Here is a 22,153-nt window from a genome sequence, read left to right as displayed (position 1 = left end):
TTTATTCACTTCTTCAATCTCAAATAAATCTTTAAGTGAAATGTTTAAGCGTAACCCAATACGCCACAAAGTGGTCGTCACTTCAGTCGCTCTAGCTGACAAAACAAACAAAATTCGCTAGCGAGAAACAAAAAAACATTCTACCGGAAACAATCAGGTTAGCGACAAAACCGGCTGATGAATCATACACATCGATATCAGACACCACTGCAGTATTACCACAGACCATTTAGACTAAATGGTCTGTGAGTATTACCCAATAGATTTGCCATAGACACGCAAAGAAGATTGTAGTAAGGTCCAAAATAGCGAATTTCCAAATATTGTTAGTAGTTTCATATTCTATGGGTAAGGCAAATATCATTCTCCCGATGTATAAATTAATCCTATACAGTTCCTTGAGACACATATTTTCAGGAAAATCTATGAATGTTATGAAGTTATTATTTATATTATGATTTTGTGCAAAGCGCACGCGCAAGTATTATGTTATGTGTGCACACCGGCTTTAAATGATAAAAATTGATATAGGGTTCGTTGGTTTCATTTTGCTAAACAAGTAGGATCAAACATAATGAAACGACAATGTAGCCTGTGAAAATTTTATTATTTTATAAGAATAATATGTATTATGCTAGAGCGCGTTATAAATATTGTTTTGATTATTTACAACAAAATATAACTAATGTAAAACTTAAGCGCATGTTTTGGTAAATCTTTTTATAAATGAAAATTACGCTAACTTAAAACTAAAGCAAGGTGCGACTCTTCAACATGATAATATATTTCGTCATAATCATAAAATTACTACACAAACGTCACCAGTGGCAGTAAAAGTACTTACATACATACTTCACAACAAAATTGTACATTCGGCAAAATATGGAATTTCCTATTACTTATATTCAGATTAATTACATAAAATATCTTCGCAATCATGATTTAAATATGTACTTTTGATGTTTTTATGATATCTACAAATGTCAGTCAAGTAATTAAACACAACGCTTTCAGATCATCTTGGATAAGAATATAAATAGGTATCTATATAATTTACATAACCTTAGCTACAATATGATATCGATCTAATTTATTACTTACATTAAAGTCAAGTTACATGTGAAAATATGTACCTACCTTTAATCTGCTACTATTTGAAAAATTAGATTGTTACATTAACAATCGGTCGGAAAAATAATTTTACTTTCCACGTAATTTGACAAAAAAAAACAATATGTTAGAAATGTGTAGGATAAGATTTTACTTCTATTTTGAATTAAATCTTACCTTAGGGCACCGTTCCACTTATCAAATTATTTAGCTAATTTGCAAATAGTTTCACCATACGAAAGAGATAGCAATAATATTAGCAACTAATTTGATAAATGGTATGGCGCCCAAAAATCATTGTAGCATATAAAAACTACTCATATTAATTACTCTTCTTTGTGATTGTATGCAGTTTACTAACCTACAAACTCTGCATACGAAAGAAATAAAACTCTTCTGAAAACAAAACCGAAGCCTACCACGAAACATAGAAATACGTAATAGCACGTTGCTAACGTCCACATTCAGTCTCATTTTTCCATATCGTGTATGCGTCGTGTAAAAAAAGAAAGAACGAGTGAACGCAATATTTTGCTACGTGTTTTGTTTCATGGTAGCCTCCAGTACGATAAAATAAAGGTGGGATTTTTAAAAAAAGGTTAGGTAACTCCAAATGTTACGCTGGAAGCTCAAGAGCGTATATCTCAATCGGTCGTTACACAAAATACAAACCGTTTCTTGAACTGTTAAACTTATGTTTGCAGATAAAGCCTGATAACTTTTACAGTCGAAAACAAAGAAAGTGGTTGCAGATCGGCAAGTCTACTAACCTATAATAATACTAATAAGTGATTGCATTGATACAACTGCATCGCAGAAGTTAAAATAACTAACAGCGCACTAATTCACAAAAAGATAAAGTAACTTTCACTCCATTACACTAAATGAATCATATTCATGCGCCTTAACCCTAATACTCGCTATAAGCATCTCCTGTATGAAAGATAAATATAAATTATTATAACATATTATTATTCTACCACATTTTTGGTAGGTTCCTAGCTTTTAATGCAAAACTATCAATATTAATGCCAACTAACTATACTTCCCCAAATCATTTTTGATTAAACGTTTTATGTAATTTTGCAATGTATATTTTTTACTATTATATTCAAAATCTAATACACAAAATAATTCAATAAATGCAATCCGTACCACATACCGCTACGTAGATAAAAGTATTATTTTCTTAAATGTATGAAAACAGTTATTTGAATAGACTTGTGATTAACTATGGCATGCGTTGCATTTCTGCTTATTTATTTAAGTAGGTTCTATTCTCCTAATAATTAAATATATAATAATATATTTAAACATAACGCCCACATATCTTTTCGTGCGTCGTATGAGGTAAACAATATTTTAATTTTATTTAAATTAACCCCCTTCACATATCACTGATATGGCCGTGATACAAAATGAATATTCTCACTCAACATTTGCCTAAACGGATTTATATTAACTTTTTAATTACAAGTTATTGCCATATATCAAAACTAATACGCTTGTCATAATCGTATCTATTGCTGTTCAATGTATAAATTTAGTACATACAAAGTATCAAAGGTATCATACAATGGGCAAACAAAAATCAGCATTTTTAATTTTCCTAATATTTTACAAACTATAACATTGATGCGAAATAATTAAACTAATTTATTGTGATGGGAATCTTCCTTTATACATTACTACACATATTTCTATGGGACAAACATTTAAAACAATAAATCATACACCATGATTAAAGCCTGTATTCCAGAGTATTCATACTACACCTAAAACTATTGTGATAGTATACACTACCTTATTGCAATATTATTTAAAATATATACCAACCTCCCATTCACAATCAGTTTCATAATTTTATTAAAAGTTTATGACCTGCATACTAAATAGGAAATAGTCCTAGAGATTATACAAAGTTATCAATATATTTAACATAGATCATGTTAGAGTAACAAAATAACTCATTCACTCGTAGTTTATGTTGTTAATGCACCTGCTGTATTGTGCAGGAGCACGCGATGGAATGTGAACCGTCTCGGTTACGAATCTTACATGCGAATGAGATGGAACAAATCACTCACATATTTGAATTGATAAGTCCCATTTTGAGAAACTTTAAAAATCTAATTTACCCCCATGAGGAGCCCCCAAAAATCATTCAAGTTACTTGGCCATCTTTGAATAACAAGACTAATATGTGTGCTTGTGTGTGCTAAATGTCAACTCAATCGGTTTGGTAGTTTCGAAGTAAACTAGCTGTGAAGGTCGGACATACGAATGATTTTAGAGATCTGTTTATTCCTCTTGACCTACGGAACTCTAAAAAGATGAAAATGAATTATGAAAATATTTAATTATGTCAAAATAATATAACAGTCTAAAAGCAACATAAAAACCATTTCTATTTTATTGGTTTCAAAATCGAGTTTCACGAAAGTTAAAATAAGTACCTAATATTATATATTACTATTAGTTTAATGTTACACAAAAATATATTAATTAACCCGGAAAACCGATAGCTATTAAAAATATATAAACTTATGTTTTATATTTTCCTATACAAATGCAAATTAACTATATATTTAGGTACGTCGACACTTCTATACTCACTACATATTTTGGTTGAGTTGAGCCTAGAGATTGAGTGAATTGTTTTACAGATTCATAGTTTCACTCCAATTGATTTCATGTTATCAAATATTTTCTCTTTAACCGAGCGAAGAAATCCATAAAAACGAAAATAAAAACGTTCTTGTCATTCATCCTATCCCAATCAACAATTTAGAACAAGTATTATTCCTCAAGTTCAACTACCGTATTTCAAAAATAGAATCACTGACGTATGTAGTATTATCTCAGAAATCAAAAAAACTAGTACCATAATGTTTTTGGGACATCAGAAGTGGTCTCGTACAAGTATTTGTTAGACCACAAAATCGCCTGATTTATGTAAATATCTACTAGTTCTGTGCTATGTTTGTCGACAAGAATAAAATTTATTTCACTCGTTTACATTATCATCGCTTAATTTACTAAAAGGCAATACCACAATGATTTTTTTTTACAAAAATACCAAAAATCCACAATGCTTTATGAAAAAAAAATCCTAATTTTAGTCTATATTGCTTAAAATACTATATTAAGTCTACAAATGTATTATTTATTAATCATATCCTCGCAGTATTGCCAATACATTATTTTTACCATATACCAAGTCCCTGTAAAATGTCTTTTACCACGATAGAAAACTTTAATCGCATGGAAACAATCCAGACCAACTTTCAGTAGGTGACCAATTTACATAACAAATGCATACTAGACATGCATTTTGCGCCAAAATCGAATTATATTATTTTCAATAACATCCGATTTAGTCGGATCATCATTCGTTTGAAAAATATTCAAACCCTAAATTTTTAGTCAATTACGCCTCAATCGCTGAGCGATCGATCAAATTTTTGTGCTGCTCGGATGAACATAATTTCATTTTTGTCCCGAAATTTCTACAGATTTAACACCCTCGCGCAACTAGTTTGTATCAACTATTGGCGTTGTGCGTATAATCAGGTCGCAATAAATATTAAAATAAACAGTCGTTCACAACTTAAATACTAAACGGTAAAATTATCTACATCTTTAAGATTCAGTCCTTCCTGTTCATGTATTAATAAATTAAATCTACAATATTTTTTATTCGATTAATATTGATTTACATTTAAAATACGAATCATAAATGAAATTATTAAAGGAGTAAATTAAGTAAAAATATTTACAAAAATGAAATTAGTCTAAAACTTTTTACATCGTCAGGATAAAACATTGATCATATGGAACTTAATTTTGTGTTATTTTATGATCAATGGAGTAAAATATAATGTGTCGAATTTCCTCAACTAAAAGCTGAAAGCGATCAACGCCAATATATTTTCACAGTGTGAATATTAATTGCTTACAACACAGTCTTACAATATAAAATGTATAGTCCTATATAACTACCTTCCTGAGAATATGCTGATAGAGTTTGATGTCGTTCGCTTTCGTACCAAAGTCGCCTCAACTGTAAAATAAAATAAAATAAAATAATAATAACCACAAATAACTGTAGGAAGTGTAATAGAAGAATTACTAGTTTTAATATTACGTGTGGGTTCCTGATATGTCTAATTTCTAATGGCACTGTTTAAATGTAAAGTTCAAACAATGCGAGTTAATGACGTCATTAGGAAGATATGATGTTGCTTAATATTGAGCAAGTAACCTTGGAGAAATGTCAATGACCTAACTAAACGTAATTTACGTTTATTTCCACATATGACGTCATTTTATTAATTTCAAGGACATATGTTTTAGAGCTAACGTATTTAGTGACTCATTAATTTCACGAGTCCTTTTACGATGTAGAAGCATCATCGACCGCTTTTCTGACGTTTCTATTAACTGGAGGCTGATGCGTGAGGTTCCCGCCCTAGAATCGACTTTTCCATGTCCTCCCGATAAAAAATCGCGATAAGCCAACAGCATTCCCAGAGATTCCAGAGAGGGAAGCGTAATCCAGGCAAGCGGTCTTAAATCCAAAGTTCCATCTTCTAAACTTTAAGGATTATTTTTTTCCATGTAAAAAAATGCCAATGGTAAATGATAACCTCATCTAATAAAATTGGAATAATTCCGAGATTGGGGTTTCACGTCTGTTCGGACATCACTAATTGTAACGAGAACCGAGCGTCTCTGATTTATTCATTTAAAAACTTTATTGGATACAATTTACAAAAATGTATGAACTATAGTGGTGTAACTTTAAAAAAATTTAGTAGTGTGACAGAGTCAGCACCGACTTAACGCCATATGGCATTCTCTAACGGTCAACCAACAACATAAGACCAAACGGAGATAGCAAGGTTATAGGATATGAGTATATACTCCTATTATTAACACTTTAACTTGAAAATACTCTGAAAATTAGAGCCGACGACCGTGCGAAGTGGAGACAAAATAGGCTCCGACGCTTAATGTCTGCGGAAGGAGCAGGGAAAACGCTTAGATGAAAGAGAGGTGCAACTAGGGGTGTTCCTGAATCTATGAGTCATGGTGATAAATTTGCTACAGACCCTCAAGGCATTTGTGAACTGTTTTCTACATACTTTTCTTCGGTCTATGAAATTTCTGACAATAATGATTCTACATTTGCACTACCTGACAGACTTAATCTAACACTAAATAATGTTTTCATAACCAGAGAAGATATAGTCAAAAAAATCCAATCATTGGACTCCCATAAGGGGCCTGGGCCAGATGGTATACCATCATTGTTTGTCAGGGAATGCTGTGATGAGCTAAGCGAACCATTGTTCATTGTTTTCAATAAATCACTCAATAGTGGTATATTTCCTAATGTTTGGAAGAATGCCTACGTTGTGCCGATACATAAATCAGGGGATAGAACTAAATGTGAAAATTATAGACCAATTAGCATCTTATCCTGTATAGCAAAAATCTTTGAGTCTCTTGTTTATAAACACGTCTACAGCCATGTTAAGCAAGCCATCTCTAATTTTCAACATGGTTTTGTTTCTGGGAGGTCAACTGTTAGCAATTTATTAGTATATAAAAATTACATATGTCAGGCATTTGCATCAAACAAGCAAGTTGATTCTATATATACTGATTTCTCTAAAGCCTTTGATAAAGTTGACCACAGAATACTCTCGGCTAAATTGGCTGCATATGGGATACATGGCAATTTGTTAAGATGGTTGATTTCATATCTTTCCAACCGCAGTCAGATCGTTGCAGTTAAAGGATTTTTATCAAAACCGGTCGAATTAACATCTGGAGTTCCACAAGGCTCCCATCTAGGTCCATTGTTATTTATAATATTCATTAATGACTTAGTTGAACATATTTCAAGTGAGGTTTTGTTGTATGCGGACGATCTTAAGTTGTTTCGAGTAGTTAATGGTGTTAATGACTGCCTGATGCTCCAACGTGATCTTGACAATATTCAAAATTGGTGTTTTCGCAATAAAATGTATTTAAACGTGGACAAGTGTTTTTACATAACTTTCACCACAAAAAAAAGTCAGATACAATATGAATATCATATAGGGAATCAATTATTAGCCCAAAAGTCTGTGGCAAAGGATTTGGGTGTCTACTTTGATTCTAAATTGAATTTTAAGGAACATTTCGAGTATATCTCTAATCGTGGTTATCAGTTGGTTGGTTTTATTATAAGGATTATGAAAGATTTTAAGAAGCCGTCTACTTTGATTTATCTGTTTAATGTATTAGTTCGTTCTGTTCTTGAATATGCTTCGGTAGTGTGGTCGCCATTTTATAATGTCCATTCTGCAAAAATTGAGGGCGTTCAAAGGCGCTTTTTACGATCTATATGTTTTAAATACGGTTTAATCCGCACACTCGCAACATACGATGATAGGGCAAAATATTTTAATGTGACTAGATTGGACAGACGAAGACAACTATGTGAGTTGGTGTACCTCCACAAGATTGTCCACTCCTCCATTGATTGTCCTGAACTTGTTAACTTAATTAATTTCAATGGCCGGTCTCGGTTGCGAGATCCGCGCATTTTCCGCCTGATTGCTTATAAAAACAATACATCGTTCTTTAACCCAATAGTTCGAATGTGTCGCGATTTCGACGAACTTAGGCGTCGTAACGCTGATCTAGACATTTTCAATCCTAACCTGTCTCATTATAAACGCATTGTTAAATCTATCTTGGATGAACATTGTTAAATCTACCTTGGATGAACTAAATTCTTTAAACATACTTGTATAACCTTAATTTTAATTCTATGTATAATTGTTTAGCTTTGCACTAGTATTTATTTTGCAAATCTGTGTACACTCCAGTGGATTTCAGATTGGTTTTTAATTACTGTTATTTATATTAAGTGTTTTTTTATCTGTAATCTGTTTGTGTACCTTATCAATAAAAATAAAATAAATAAAATAAGAGAGAAAGAGAAAGACTAACTTGCAGAGTCCTGAGGTGTGAGCGGCCGCTGTATGGTCTGCTGTATGACGGCGAGCCAGCCGGCGCGGTCCTCATGCGTTTTGGCGGCGAGGCAGTACGTCCGGTCGGGCGTCACCACTTGGAAGGGGAATCTGGCGTCCTTGCAACCGTTACCGGTGTTCGACACCCTTATGTAGTAGCCGTGTGATTCGTGTCCTGGAAAGGGTTTGATAAAAAAATGTGTTCTATATTTCAATCAATTCTAAATGAAAAACAAAAATTGCACTAATATAATTTACTGAAATGTACCCACAATTTTCGTCAACAAGTGTACAGAAATATATCCGCTACAAGTTTAGTCATGTCCAACATTTAGGCTAACTATCCTAAAATAACAAATAAATAAATATATTAGGACAAATCACACAGATTGAGCTAACCCCAAAGTAAGTTCGAGACTTGTGTTATGAGATACTAACTCAACGATACTATATTTTATAACAAATACATATATAGAAAAACATTCAAGACCTGGGCCAAAGATCGTTTTCCATCACAACCCGACCGGGGATCGAACCCAGGACCTCTCGGTTCAGAGGCAAGCACTTTACCACTGCGCCACCGAGGTCGTCAAAAACATATAAATAGTAACTAGTGGAGTCTTTCCCGACTAAATTTATGTTTAAAATATAGGTATTTACCCTGTGTTTATAAAGTCCAAGTAATATAATGTATAAATCTGTGTCTTCAACGACATAATTTGTGTGCACTAAGCATAATACCTATATGTTAGCAATATGGATAACAACGGTCATGCTATAAGGAAAACAACAATTAAATCTTCCTGAAACAGTCGCTCATGAAACAATGACATAATAAACATAACAAATAATGACTCCACATAGAAAATAACAAAAACTTACCAATAAATATTTCTCCTTTGGGATACGCGTCAAGCGGCTCATCGTGATACATCAGCTTCCTGTTATCTAAAGTGAACCATCTTCGTCTATGGACGTCTGAGGGTCTAGGTCCAGTCTTCCAGAGAAACCCTTCGCGGGCGAAATCTTTAGGAAGTCGTTCCACGAGTTCTGACTGAGGTGTGGAGGGAAATGCCACTTGGAGAAGGTGTAACTGGGCGCAACGGATTGCTGTATACCTAAAAATGTGGGAATTCTTCGTGAGACTTGTAATCGAGAGGTGCAAATACAATATTTCGGCATGATGAATGTAATAAGTGAATAGTTTTTGATAGTCATCAACTACAGTAATGCATACAATCTGCAATCACCAAAAGTAATTTAACTCATTCTTATTGATTCTGATGACTGCTGCCACGAAAATACGCAGTGTTCGTTTTAGTTTTCAGCAATCAAGTGATAAACAAATGAAATAGTTGTCAGCGGTACCAAATTTTATAATAATATATACTACGGAAACACTCTCACGCATTTATAAAATTTGAATTCATTGAGGAGTCATCTAGAACTGTCAGAGAATCTAACTTGGTGTCGAAACCGAGTCAGCTGGGCCGTTATAGTCAGAAATGAATATTCCCGTATCAAGTATATTTCTCTCTAAGTTTTTATTAGTTACCAATTGTTGATGACTTCTGGCTCGTCATGGTAAACGTATATGTGCCTTGTGGATCCATCCTTCATAAACGTAAGCTGCATTGAATTCATGTGACCAATCTTCGGCGGTGCGAAGCACACGTTGAGTTCTGACAACTTAAGTACACCTTTTGGTTCCTTATTTTCTCTGACGTGGTATCTGTAGAAAACAACCAGAATGTGAAAGAGGAATGTTACAATAAAATAACCACAAACCCAATTAATTATTTATGCAAACGATTTAACACAATATCAATCCTTCCCAACATGACAAACAATTCCTCTACCTTGAAATACAGTGCGCAAATAGAATATGAAGGCTGCAAATTGGCTCATTATGTAATTAACTTGTTATATTACAACAATAATACAGAAAAGACAAACGAAGTAGCTATATATTTTTTCTTATGCCAGATGTATTTCAAGATAGTTATGTAATCAAACAATATTATATTTGTTTTAACGTAACGTCACAGAGGTAAAATTATAAAGTAATAAATAAAAATTACACATGTAACCAACGTTTACAGTCACCATTTAACCCTTTGTCAACATGCTTTTAGGTAAATGCAATCAAAAAATATAGAATGGGTATCTTGTTAACAAAGATATAACGCACAATACAGACAGTGCACTCCAAAACCTCCCGTGGACATAACAAGTGTCCGAGGGATAAGAAGAGGGGTTATGTCAGTCACATTATCGGAGCCGAATCTTTATTATTTTTATGCGAGCTTCGTGATTCAGGCATTACAGCTGCGATGCAAAACCAGGAACACGCGATGAGAGAGAAAGAGAGAGACAGACATAAATGCCCTTGTTATCAAGTTATTTATTGACTAACTAGGTACTAAGGACTTGTTATGTTGTGGTATAATATGATAGTAAACAACGTATCTATACGATTTTACGATCAACCTTACCTTGAAAGACACATGCATTGCATAGGCACTTGTCTTGATTATTTCGTTTGAGCAATAGTTTATTATAGCCTACTTTATGCCCGTAGTTATTCACACTATTTACGGCGTAGTAAATAAATAGTTACTTATAAATAAACAGTTGTAGTTAATATTGATCTTTAACTAAAGGCAAAAATTCTTGCGTTGTATTGTAAGTTACATCAAATCGACACCTCTGTTGTTTTTCATTTTTCCTTTCTACATACATTATTTTTAAATTATTTAATTTTTCCTCTTTACTCAGTACTTACCTACTTATAATTATACGATTAGTAGGTTTACTTAACTTCCATCTTAAAATCTAAATTAATGTTAGAGAAACAAAGAGCGCCTGATAAGTTTTAGTAAATATAGGTATGCACTATACATATAGGGTAAATAAATAATAATGGAAAATGATGAGATGCGATGTTTATTACAACATGACATTCATGTAAAAACATTGTATTGTACATATCTACCGCAGACCGAGTGTAATTTTTCCTCATGCTGTTTACCGCGCTCTTTTGGGATCGTCATTTTAATTGCATAATCAATGCATAAAGTACCGTTTTATCACGGTTCTTTCTTACCTCCATCGACCAATGTTTTTGATCCGAAGTCGATCGAATAATCGATCGAGGCAACTCGCGGCACGGCCACAGCCGTCTGACGCGTGATGGTACCTAAGAACCAGTCCGGATATGTTTATGCGAAACTCTAAATACATTTTTAATCAAATCAACATAACATTGCACAACAAACCGCCAGAGTAAGGGTAGACTAACGCGATAATTGCCTGGTTTGTCACAGCTTTCTGCTGCCAGAGTTTCGGGCACGTTGCCACGGGGCTACACAACTTTATATTTTGTAATTATTATTACGTTTGGTTTTAAGATTTTTTTAAGGATTGTAGTGCTATTGTAAATAAATTAATTTAACTATAGTACCGTTGTTGACGACTTTGGCGCTTATGCAGGTTTAAGGTTTACCGGGTTACATTGACTTCTTATTATAAAATCGAAATATATTTATTTTTAATTTGAGGGGCAGTTAAAGAAGATAGGTATCTATTATTACAAAAACATCTTCGGTAAGGAAAAATAACATTAAATTTCACAATGTTTCATCTAAATTGCAATTCACTTGGAAAAAGTAATCCATATGTAAGTAAATAGGTAGATATAGGTACCTACCAGGTTTTATTTATTACTAAGGCAGAGTTCATTACCACCTACGTTACAGTACTACTTACGTCAGTGTTTGTTTAGTTTTCGACGTATACAAAGGCGTGGAAGTTTTCTTGTGTCGTCACGACCACTACACCGCCATTGTTGTCCTATGAAGTATGGGATCGTATCTCGAATATCCTATCATCGTATCGCGGTAAAGTAAACATTCGGTTTTCCCTAGTGACACTATCACACACTAACATTTTCCCAAAGTGACGAAACCTAGCAAATAATACCTAACATTTACGTCAAGCGATAAGTTATTTCGTCATCTTGTTTTCCACGGTAGTGGTAAATAAGGTTCTCAAACGATGACTAGACCAATGTAATAAATATCTTATCATAGTTCTATTCCGTTTGATAAAATATTTGGTCTAATGATTGAGCAATATGGAAATTTATATCTTTGTTTTTGTCAATAAAAATATTGTATTTTCTCCCATTTGAATAGGATCACGCTATTAGTTCCACTTTCTACTTCCTCTTTGCTTTGTTAGTGTAGATGTCACGTATTTACGTGACTTCATTGGTTATACTGCTGGATATTTTTTCCTTTTTGTTGATCTTGACTTAGATGTAAAGTATAGCCAAAGTATAAATAAATTTACAATTATATTTTTAAAGTGAATTGGATCTGAATTATAAAGATGGATGCGCCTTGGTTTAGCTTTTTTTTAAATAAGGTCCTGTGTAGATCCACATCGTCATCGGGCGAAAATATTGCAAAGGGCAAGAGGTTTTTTGGATATCTGGGCGGTTGAATTTTTATTCAGACTTTAAGTAAGTATATATTTTATTTGCGAAAACATTAGAAGTCAAAAGCGTAAAGCATGATTATATGATTGGCAAAGGAAAGCATTGAATGACTGATGCAATAATGAAAATGATATTAGTTAAGAAAGAGAAACACCTGCACCTATCACTAAAAATGGCTCTATTCCGCAATATTAAAATAAAAAAATCATTAAAAGTGTAGGTAAGCATATTAAGCCGATACTACATTGCTTTATAGAGCATTTTTATTGAAAAGTGTAATGTGGAAAATGAATGAGTTTAATTTAATCTTACTTCAATGTGTCCTCAGTTTCGCTCAAAACGAATTTTCTCTGCTGGTAGCGGCTGTCTTCCTTGCCACGCTTCATAAGGAAGCCCTCCATTGTGCCCGAGAGGTAGCTCTGGCGCTCGGGGTGGCAAAACTCTTCGCGCTCGTATTTTGCACGGATCCATTGCTCGATTAGAACTCTGTAATTCATATAATCAAAAATTAACTCTGTTTTTATCATACTGATCAATTAGCTATTCTTTTCTAGTAAAAATAAAAATTCAATGTTCATTAATTATACATTCAATAAATTAATATTTTAAGAGACCACGTAATTAACTGGCTCATTTAAACTATATCATATTTTTAAACTACGTTTATAAGTTAACGAATAATATTAATTAGTTTTACAATTATATTCATTGTACCTAAGTCTGTTTATGTGGTAGTGGTAGATGGCAGTCAATATGGTAAAAACCGTAAAAACAAACTAAATAGTTTTTCAATCAATGATAATAGAATAGAATCATATAATAATTAATTACAATGAGATAAGATATTGCTTGCATTTTTCAAAACACATTAATAAATACCCTGCAATTATCATTATAAACATTATTGTGAGCAAAGTCTACGAATCACAAATAGTTATCTCGTATACTTAAACTAGTGTATTCATTCAGACTTTGGCATTTGTAATATTAACATGGATTATAACTATTATTAGTAAAATTAAATTTCAAAATTTTCTAATAATAATCTAGTAAAACATACGGAGAAATATGCAATGCATTAGTTTCAAGTGTGATTCAGCATTAACAGGACCTATTCTGGCTCAGTGTGTCGTATTAGCAGTTTCATTATAAATAGCTTGTTATTTCCTTTTGCGTCATCCACAGTACCAGATAGGAATTACCTGTATGGTAATTTATTTTTAGAATAAAATAAATAAATATCACACAGATTGAGCTAGCCCCAAAGTAAGTTTGTATGTTATGGGATACTAACTCAACGATACTATATTTTATAACAAATACACCATATAGATAAACATCCAAGACCCGGGCCAATCAGAAAAAGATCATTTTCCATCATGACCCGACCGGGGATCGAACCCGGGACCTCTCGGTTAAGAGACAAGCACTTTACCCCTGTGCCACCGAGGTCCTCAAAATAACATAGGAAGCCCTTCTTCGTTGCCTGACTTTGTTGCCTAGAGAGAAGCTTGAGAGCGCCCTGGCATAATCCCATCTCTAGGCCTACCGTCGTTAGCCGTCCCCGTGGACCGAATACATATGTATGTATATACATATATGTATACATAATATGAGAGAACCCGGTATATCAAGATTTGCATGCCCGCGAGCTCCCATACCCTACTATTATTATAAAGAGGTAAGCGTTTGTGAGTTTGAGGCGCGGGTAATCTCTGAAATTACCGAACCGATTTCAAAAATTCTCTCACCATTAGGAAAGTACTTTATCCAAGATTACTATAGGCTATATTTTATCTCAAAATTCCCACGGGAGCGAAACCCCGGGCAATATCTAGTATACCATAAGTTGGGGGTTTATACACTTACTGTGGATCATATTTGGTCGGTCGCCTGTAGCACGGTGGGACTCTCTCTTCATACTTGTTCTTGGCCGCGACGTTACCGACTTCCTCCATTCTCTTCACCTGTGAATCCTCCCATCTGTCCAGCGTGAGGTGTTTCACCTTGCTGATGTGGGCGCCCATCCCTCGATGGATGCTGGCGCATCGCATGCAGATGAAAATGCCGATGTTATATGACGCCCAGTCGGGGTCTATAATTAAAAAAAAAAAACAAAACACAATTTAGACACGTACAATATCGATGATCCATTACCTACTAGGTACTTAGCGAGTTCAAAATCGTTGAAGTTGTCGCCATGACCGAACTCGGTCGGACATCATCTTACGGCATCGACTTATCAGTGTTTTTATTCTATAATCACATAAGTAAATATCAAATCAATAAACAGAGACTGGTAACCACTTTGTTTGTCACAAACAATTTGTTATCATTGAGTCTATCACTTATCGACTTCATGCTACAGATTTATCAAAATTACTATTTGTCCTACTCCTACTATGATTAATTTCAATACCTATTTAATATTGCCAGAAACGTCTAGTTGCTAGTTCTGCTGTTAGAATAAATATGATAGAATGTTAGAATGGATTATAAATAGTAGTAATATTCATAGATTTAAATCTAACAAATACCTATTTCTTTTCCTTCCTTACCTAAACGCCATCTAAGCAGAAATTACAGAAACGTTTTCATTATATTTTTTATAATAAAAATCAGGAGCCAGAATAGCTTAATAGTCTTCAATAAAATATAGCAACATAGGCAATAAATCTAAACTTTTATTTAAACATCTTTTAGGTGTCTTTAGTTTAATGCCTACTATCTATGCGTGAGTGTGTGTGTGTGCATGAATCAATTGATTGCGTTCCATTCGGTCCGTTCCACTGTCCCCACCTAAAAGTGTACTTCGCTATGGTCGACTTAAAATAGAAGAAGTTCCCGCAACGCATGTTTACGTTGAAATATTATTTGCTGTTGTCGTGGTGGTAATTTTTGTTATAATCGAGTTCGATGCATGACTGAAATATAATTTTCACAAATAATAAGTGTATCTGGGGATCTGGCTGGGGTAAGTGCTGGGTGCGCGGCAGTGCCCACATCAGCACGAAGCAAACACTGCCGCGCCGTTGGTCCATCCTTTAATGGAACCAAGCATCCTATACTGGAGCAGAAACAATTAGATGGTTAGGAAAAATAATTACCAAATAGACATACTAAATAAAGATAACCAATCATCATCCACTGTGATTCAATTGCGCAAATAATGATACCTAATTATAATTACTATCGTTGCTCACTGTATTTTGGCAAATGGTCACATTGGCTGTAATCTAGTCTACTGTTTACAAATCTACGTCACGTTACGCCAGCGGCCGCGGCGGCGGCGCCGGCAATTCCACGTCATGAATCAAATCACATAAACACACCTTCGGGCCTCTGATCCACTAAGCACACACGTTACACGTACCTACTTTCTGATCTGATAGTACTCGTACAAAGATACAAATACACTTTGTGTGGCACCTTGATGACAAATTTTAATGCTCTATTTGTAAAATATCTACTCTAGATTATCAGCAAATATTCCTTACATCGGCTAATTGATGAATACGCTATTTAATATAAATATGTCTAGGTTTCAAATACTTTTTAAACATATATGGTATACATTTTACGAATAAAGATAAGTATACTAACTTAAAATTAAGAAATCCGAGGATTGGGCATTTGTGCAAAGCAAAGCAGGTGAAACGACAAACGATAAACGCATCTGTCACTATTCCCACGGGAATCTAATAGAATACAATACAATGAACCAGGGGGTGGAGGACAATATTAGATTCTCTTCTCTGTCGATAAATGAAAAACACAATTTAAAGACCCAATAATTCAGTGAATCAAAAATTAGTCATTACGGAGAGCGGACGAGCTTTTGAACACCCCAATATATGTTTTGTTAGGCATTTATTACTTTACTAGCTTTTGCCCGCGGCTTCGCTCGCGTGAATTTTATAGCAAAATCTCAGTATTTTTTTTTATCGCGTACTCTGTAAGCATTTTTTCTCATCTTTAGTTCAATTTTCTGTTTCACGCTGCATGTCTCGTACTGCAAACTTGTCCAATCCTGCTTCCTGCTATGTAATGTAAAGTAGATATCCCGTACTGTTTCCTACATATTTTGTGCCATCATGTTTTTTGCAATGTGTCCCGTCCTGTTTCCCACTACGTGTCCTACTCTCGCTTTCTGCAACGCGTGCCGTCCCATTTTCCATGACGTTTTATGTCCTGGTTTTTTATTAAACACAAACGTAAATTAAACATTTTTTGTATTTACTATTACTGTTATTTACTTCAAAAAATAAATGTGCCAATTTTCAGTTTTTTATCTTGAAAATTGTATTAAGTCCCATACAATCTTTCACCCCCCTTATGAAGGGGTTGAGGGTTAATTTTCAGAAAAATCTGAAACACGTACTCATTACTTTGTTGTAAACAACCAAAATCCAAACTAACTTCAACGGTGTAGAACTTTCATATTTACAGTTTTTCACCTCTTTCACCCCCTTCGGAATAGAATTTCCAAAAATCCTCTCTTAGTGCTCACCTACATGCCAAATTTCAGCTCCCCGCCCAGCAGTTTCGGGTGTATGTTGTCTGTCAGTCAGTCAGTCACTCACTAACCGAAGAGTTTTATACTGATATATATTTATACATACTGCGCCCATTATATCTATATCATATTTTAATCGATAAAAACAATTTGTTTATATTCTGTTTACACCTTTCTACAAAATTTTAAAACAAAGCGGCTCCGAGGATTGTTGTTTTAATTTTCCAACAGGACCTCCCTCATTTTCCGGGATGAAATGTCTATAAGATGTTAACCCGGGGTTATGAGGCATTTTTGATTCATATTTAGTTTTCAATTATCCTACGGGAACCTGACCGTTACCGGTTTGAAATGTATCTAATTTTCCTTCAGGAAATTAATGCCTCATTTTCCGGGATGAAATGTCTATAAGATGTTAAACAGGGTTTCTGAGGCATTTTTTATTCTTAATTAGTTTTTTTATTATCTCGGAAACCTGACCATTTACCGGGATGAAATGTATCTAAGATGTTAACCCGGTATATAAGGTACCTACATACCAAATTTCAAGCAAATCGGACCAGTAGATTTCGAGTGATGCGCGTTCAGACAGACAGACAGACAAAAATTTCCAAAACTATATTTTCGTCATCTAAGTATACTATATCAGTAACTAAGTATATTCCATGAATAATTATATATATATAATTATATATATAATTATATATATATATATATATATATATATATATATATATATATATATATATATATATATATATATATATATCCAATGTACAAATTTGGCCTTTCTTCAAATTTATTATATGTATTTATGTATTTCAGTAACTAAGTATATTCCATGAAGAATTTAAAAAAAATATCCAATGTACAAATTTGGCCTTTCTTCAATTTTATTATATGTATTGATTTGGTACGTACCTACGTACACTACACACACATTCTTTTTTGCTTTGCCTTGATTTTGATGAACATATTTATAATTAATATTATTATACCTACACCAATATTTTTCATAATGCATGGAACATACAGAAACTTAATAAAATACCGCATCAAATAGGTAGGCAGTGACAATTATTTATCGGCCCAGTGTAAGGCATTGACAATTATTTATTGAAGTAGGTACTTACCTACCTAATTAAACAAACTATTTATTACGTCAATTGAAAAATGTCTTCGCAACACGCATTTTATGCAGAGATACATTTTCCTTCAGCCGTGAAACTAACCTGTGGGTAGGTATGATGTTTCAGGTCAACAGAATAATGTGGAGGTGGTAAAATTCGAATTAGGTCACTCTTACGATGCGGAGTTCTATTTGAGGTTTGGATTCAGTCAGTCAGATACAGTCTGCGGCAGTTACGAATATACAACTGTTCTTAATTAGGTAAGTTTGTATTATATTTGAAATGCGAAAAGTATAATAGGTACAATGCAACAGAGTCTGTCAAAGAAATCAAAAGAGGCATGTCGGCCCTTTGCTTTTTTGGCCATGGCCAATTTCATTTTTTAATTTAAGTCATAAAAAGGCATACCTACCTACCTATTATCATACCCATAGATCCCAACAAATTTTATTTGGGATTTATTTGAATTATGGATTGAATTTATAAATACGAATGTAAGTTTGTTTGTGACTTCTTCACGCTCTATCTACTCGACCAATCTTCTTGAAATTTCTTACACATATACGTACCTACCTACCTAGTACGGAGAAGGAGAGAGGCTACTTTTCCCGTGGAAAATTCTCGCGAGCGAAGCCGCGTAGGTATAAAAGCTTATATTTATTACCAGCAGGAACCTATAATTGGTTTCTTGCTTAAGTGCCTTAACCCATTGATATAGGTGTAACTAGTTTTAAGAATGCAAGCTGTTGGTTTTAAGAATGCAAGCTGTTGGTTCTCCTTGAACATGTTAAAATAAAAAAATAAATTAAAAATGGGTTATAATGTGTACAAGTAACTGTACAAGCCAACTTATACATTATACATAGGTAGGTATTGCAGCTCACTTCGATTCGAGTACGAAATTAGTGTTTTGGTCTGAACAGTAATTTTAATAAATACTTTAAAGTATAAACAATACATGCATGTATTTTTTTTAATTCAACAATAATCCAATTTCATGCTTAAATTGAACTTTGTTCTCTGAATATAAATCAAAGTAGGTATATAGTAGTAGGTAGTTAAGTAAAAAAGCTTTTATAATGTCAACGTATCATGCATGACTGTTGACGTTTATTAGCCCAAGCTGGTTTATTAGCCAACTGTTCTATACTAAAATGCTTACGAATAAAAAAAATGCTCATGGTCTTTGACTACGTATAGGAGGTACTATTTGTTTGGCGTTATAGGAAGGTACTTCCTTTCCATATCACATGAATGGGGAAATTCCTGTGGTATCGCAATGTGTTAATTCGAATGTCCACATTATCCATGTACTTAGACGACTTAGCTATAAATTTATTTGTTTTTACCTATGTAGGTAGGTAGGTTCGAATTAGGACGAATCAACGGAACAGTGCAGAAATAATGGTCTTACTTGATTATGAATATTTTTTATACTATACTCTTTATCTACATAATTAGGTAGGTATACCATTCATAAAATGACTACGTACGCGACATAGTTCGTACAAAAACAAACACTCGTAACATTATCGACGTCGTGCTACTACCTACCTACTACTCTTCTGCTATTGGTCACACAAAATCAATTTTCAATTATGTGGCGTAGGTAGGAAAGAGAATCACAAGTCCCAACCGGAACAAAATAGTACGTTAATTTTTAGTACGCAATATTTTTGTCTGCATTCTTGAATCACCTTGCAAGCTCGCATAGTCGATGATTTGTTTTCATTGAATGCATTTTACGAAGGTCACTGAACTCCAAAGCATGGTCGCACTTACGCCCCCCGCCTATTCACCCCATGGAAATACCACGCTTCACAAGGAAAACATTGCCACACAGAAGGAATCAGATACAATACGTACCTTCACTCCCACAATCTGCACACACATTATTTGCACTTTTCTTCTGTAATTCTTGTAACAATTTCCCGTTATGATTATTATCTACCATCGTGGAACTTTTGCATCAATAATGAAGACATACACGGTATGCTAGCGTACGTCACGTCGCCACTCGAAAGTCGAACGCCTCGGACGCGCGCTCCAACACTGCGCGAGCGAGGGAGCGAGTACGAGCACTTCGACCGACCCGACGACGACGAGGAGACGCGCCGCGCTGCGAAACGGTTCAACAAACGCCATAACATAGTGTGAATTTTCTGTCGCGGTCACACGCTAACCTATTTGATTTGTATGAATGAGATAGAAAGAGAAGTCTACTTCGGTATATGAATGAAACGAGTGAGTAGTGGCCGTCTCGTAAAATTATATTTGTGTGAGTACGCCGTAGTATATAATGATGAGGTGAATACTAGCGCTGTCTCGCGTAAATACTACGTCTACCCAGCCAGTTTTAAACCTCCAACTAGGTACCTACTTACTACATCATAATTTGCTATTCATAATTTTATAATTAGACAGCTGGTGTCTACCTATATATAAATGAATGATGTAGGAAGATGTAGATTCGAGTTCATTGCATCACTGTTAATGACCAAAGGTCATTTCACTACCGCCTCTACCACCACATTCATGTCGTAATTTTGCGATGTGAATAATGTATAGGTCCTACTTAGATACAAATCATGCTTCGATGTCGGTTTCAATGTACAAAAAACTAGGTAGGTACCTACAAAGGTATCTCAGTAGGACCTACTTAGTAAATAAATATGTTTTTTTACCTCCCTACCTGTTTCCCAGGTAGTTAGGTAGATATAAATAGGTAGGTAGGTACCTAGTTAAAAATAAATATGTACTTAATTAAATAGGTGATGGTTGAAAAGTTAAAAGGTATTTAGATATTATATTATACATATATATATTATATTATTATTGGTATTAGCTACTAGTAATACGATATGTATATGATAACAATTAATTTATGTACCTACTTATAATTTATAGAGTAGGTAAGTAGGAACGTAGTTAGGTACGCTCCAGTCCACCCGAGGAGACGCGACGAAGTAGGTAAGTACGAATATAAGTACCTACCTGCATTACCTACTTCCAAAACTACTTTCCATTCCAATAACTTGGGACTGAGCTGAGAAACATAAGTGCTATCCATGCGTGCTATGTACTTAGGTACCTGGTAATATATTAAGATATTTATAATATGCCCGCGAACTTTGAACTGGGGGCTTACAATCATCTCTTAACTTGATCCACTTTACGACGTAAACTGAAGTGCATCGCAAATTCGTACCATAGAATTATTTTTTTGTATGAATGCGATTCATTTTAGGTTCATAAATTAAACTGAGTTGCATTGGAATCGTTCTGTAAAAGTTGATGGTAGGCCTACTGGACGAAATTTCGCGCGAAATAAATTATTAGAAATTGAACTAGATTATTATTATTGAATTAGAGAAGAAATTGATCTTATTTATAGCACTTTTTAAACGTTGGTACACAAAGTATAATTTGTAAAAAAGCGTTTTCTAACTACTATGGATATTGAGGCTACTATGGATAGATGAATACACTTATATGAAATTTCGAGCCATTACTGGAATCGACTGCTACTCCACAGGGCCTGAAACCTGAAATGCAACAGGGCAGGCAGGACACCTGCACGTCCGTGTGATGGTAGGTAGAGTAAAGCACTGACTGAGCGGTGGCCTAGGACAGGTGAAAGTGTCGGATGACCTGCAATGATTATGTCGTCCGCCCGAATGACATATTATGAAAGTCGCAGGTCGTACCGTACATGGATGAGAGGCACATACAGAGGAGGGTAGCATGCAGGCGGCGGAAAAGGACTGAAATTATGAAAAAAATATGATTATAAATAGGTAGGTACCTAATGCCTATGCAATATTCGTGAATAGTAAGCGCTTATTTGTTTTGGCAAATTCAATTATCT

General features: G+C 34.3%; 1 protein-coding gene and 1 long non-coding RNA gene across 3 annotated transcripts; one reads left to right on the top strand and one right to left on the bottom strand.

Annotated features, from left to right (window-relative positions):
• Positions 1 to 588: 588 nt before the first annotated feature.
• Positions 589 to 20,376, bottom strand: LOC128672934 (arf-GAP with dual PH domain-containing protein 1-like). Of its 2 annotated transcripts, XM_053750472.2 has the most exons (8): positions 20,152 to 20,376; positions 14,509 to 14,734; positions 12,952 to 13,125; positions 11,245 to 11,337; positions 9,694 to 9,870; positions 9,021 to 9,256; positions 8,119 to 8,313; positions 589 to 5,173 (listed from the first exon to the last, which is right to left on the bottom strand). In XM_053750472.2, the coding sequence occupies exons 1-8, from the start codon at positions 20,237 to 20,239 to the stop codon at positions 5,109 to 5,111; spliced, it is 1,254 nt and encodes a 417-aa protein (XP_053606447.1). In that variant the 5' UTR covers positions 20,240 to 20,376; the 3' UTR covers positions 589 to 5,108. The 2 variants fall into 2 exon arrangements, with proteins under 2 accessions (XP_053606447.1, XP_053606448.1); XM_053750473.2 differs by lacking the exon at positions 11,245 to 11,337 and having other exon boundaries at positions 20,152 to 20,375.
• LOC128672936 (uncharacterized) lies at positions 5,732 to 8,314 on the top strand. The gene is made up of 2 exons (XR_008405013.1): positions 5,732 to 6,168; positions 8,103 to 8,314. It is a non-coding gene; the product is annotated as an uncharacterized LOC128672936 (long non-coding RNA).
• Positions 20,377 to 22,153: the final 1,777 nt, after the last annotated feature.

This window comes from Plodia interpunctella, chromosome 10 (genome assembly GCF_027563975.2).
Source record: "Plodia interpunctella isolate USDA-ARS_2022_Savannah chromosome 10, ilPloInte3.2, whole genome shotgun sequence".
In the NCBI taxonomy this organism is placed as follows: domain Eukaryota; kingdom Metazoa; phylum Arthropoda; class Insecta; order Lepidoptera; family Pyralidae; genus Plodia; species Plodia interpunctella.
This window is presented reverse-complemented; position numbering and strand designations above follow the sequence as displayed.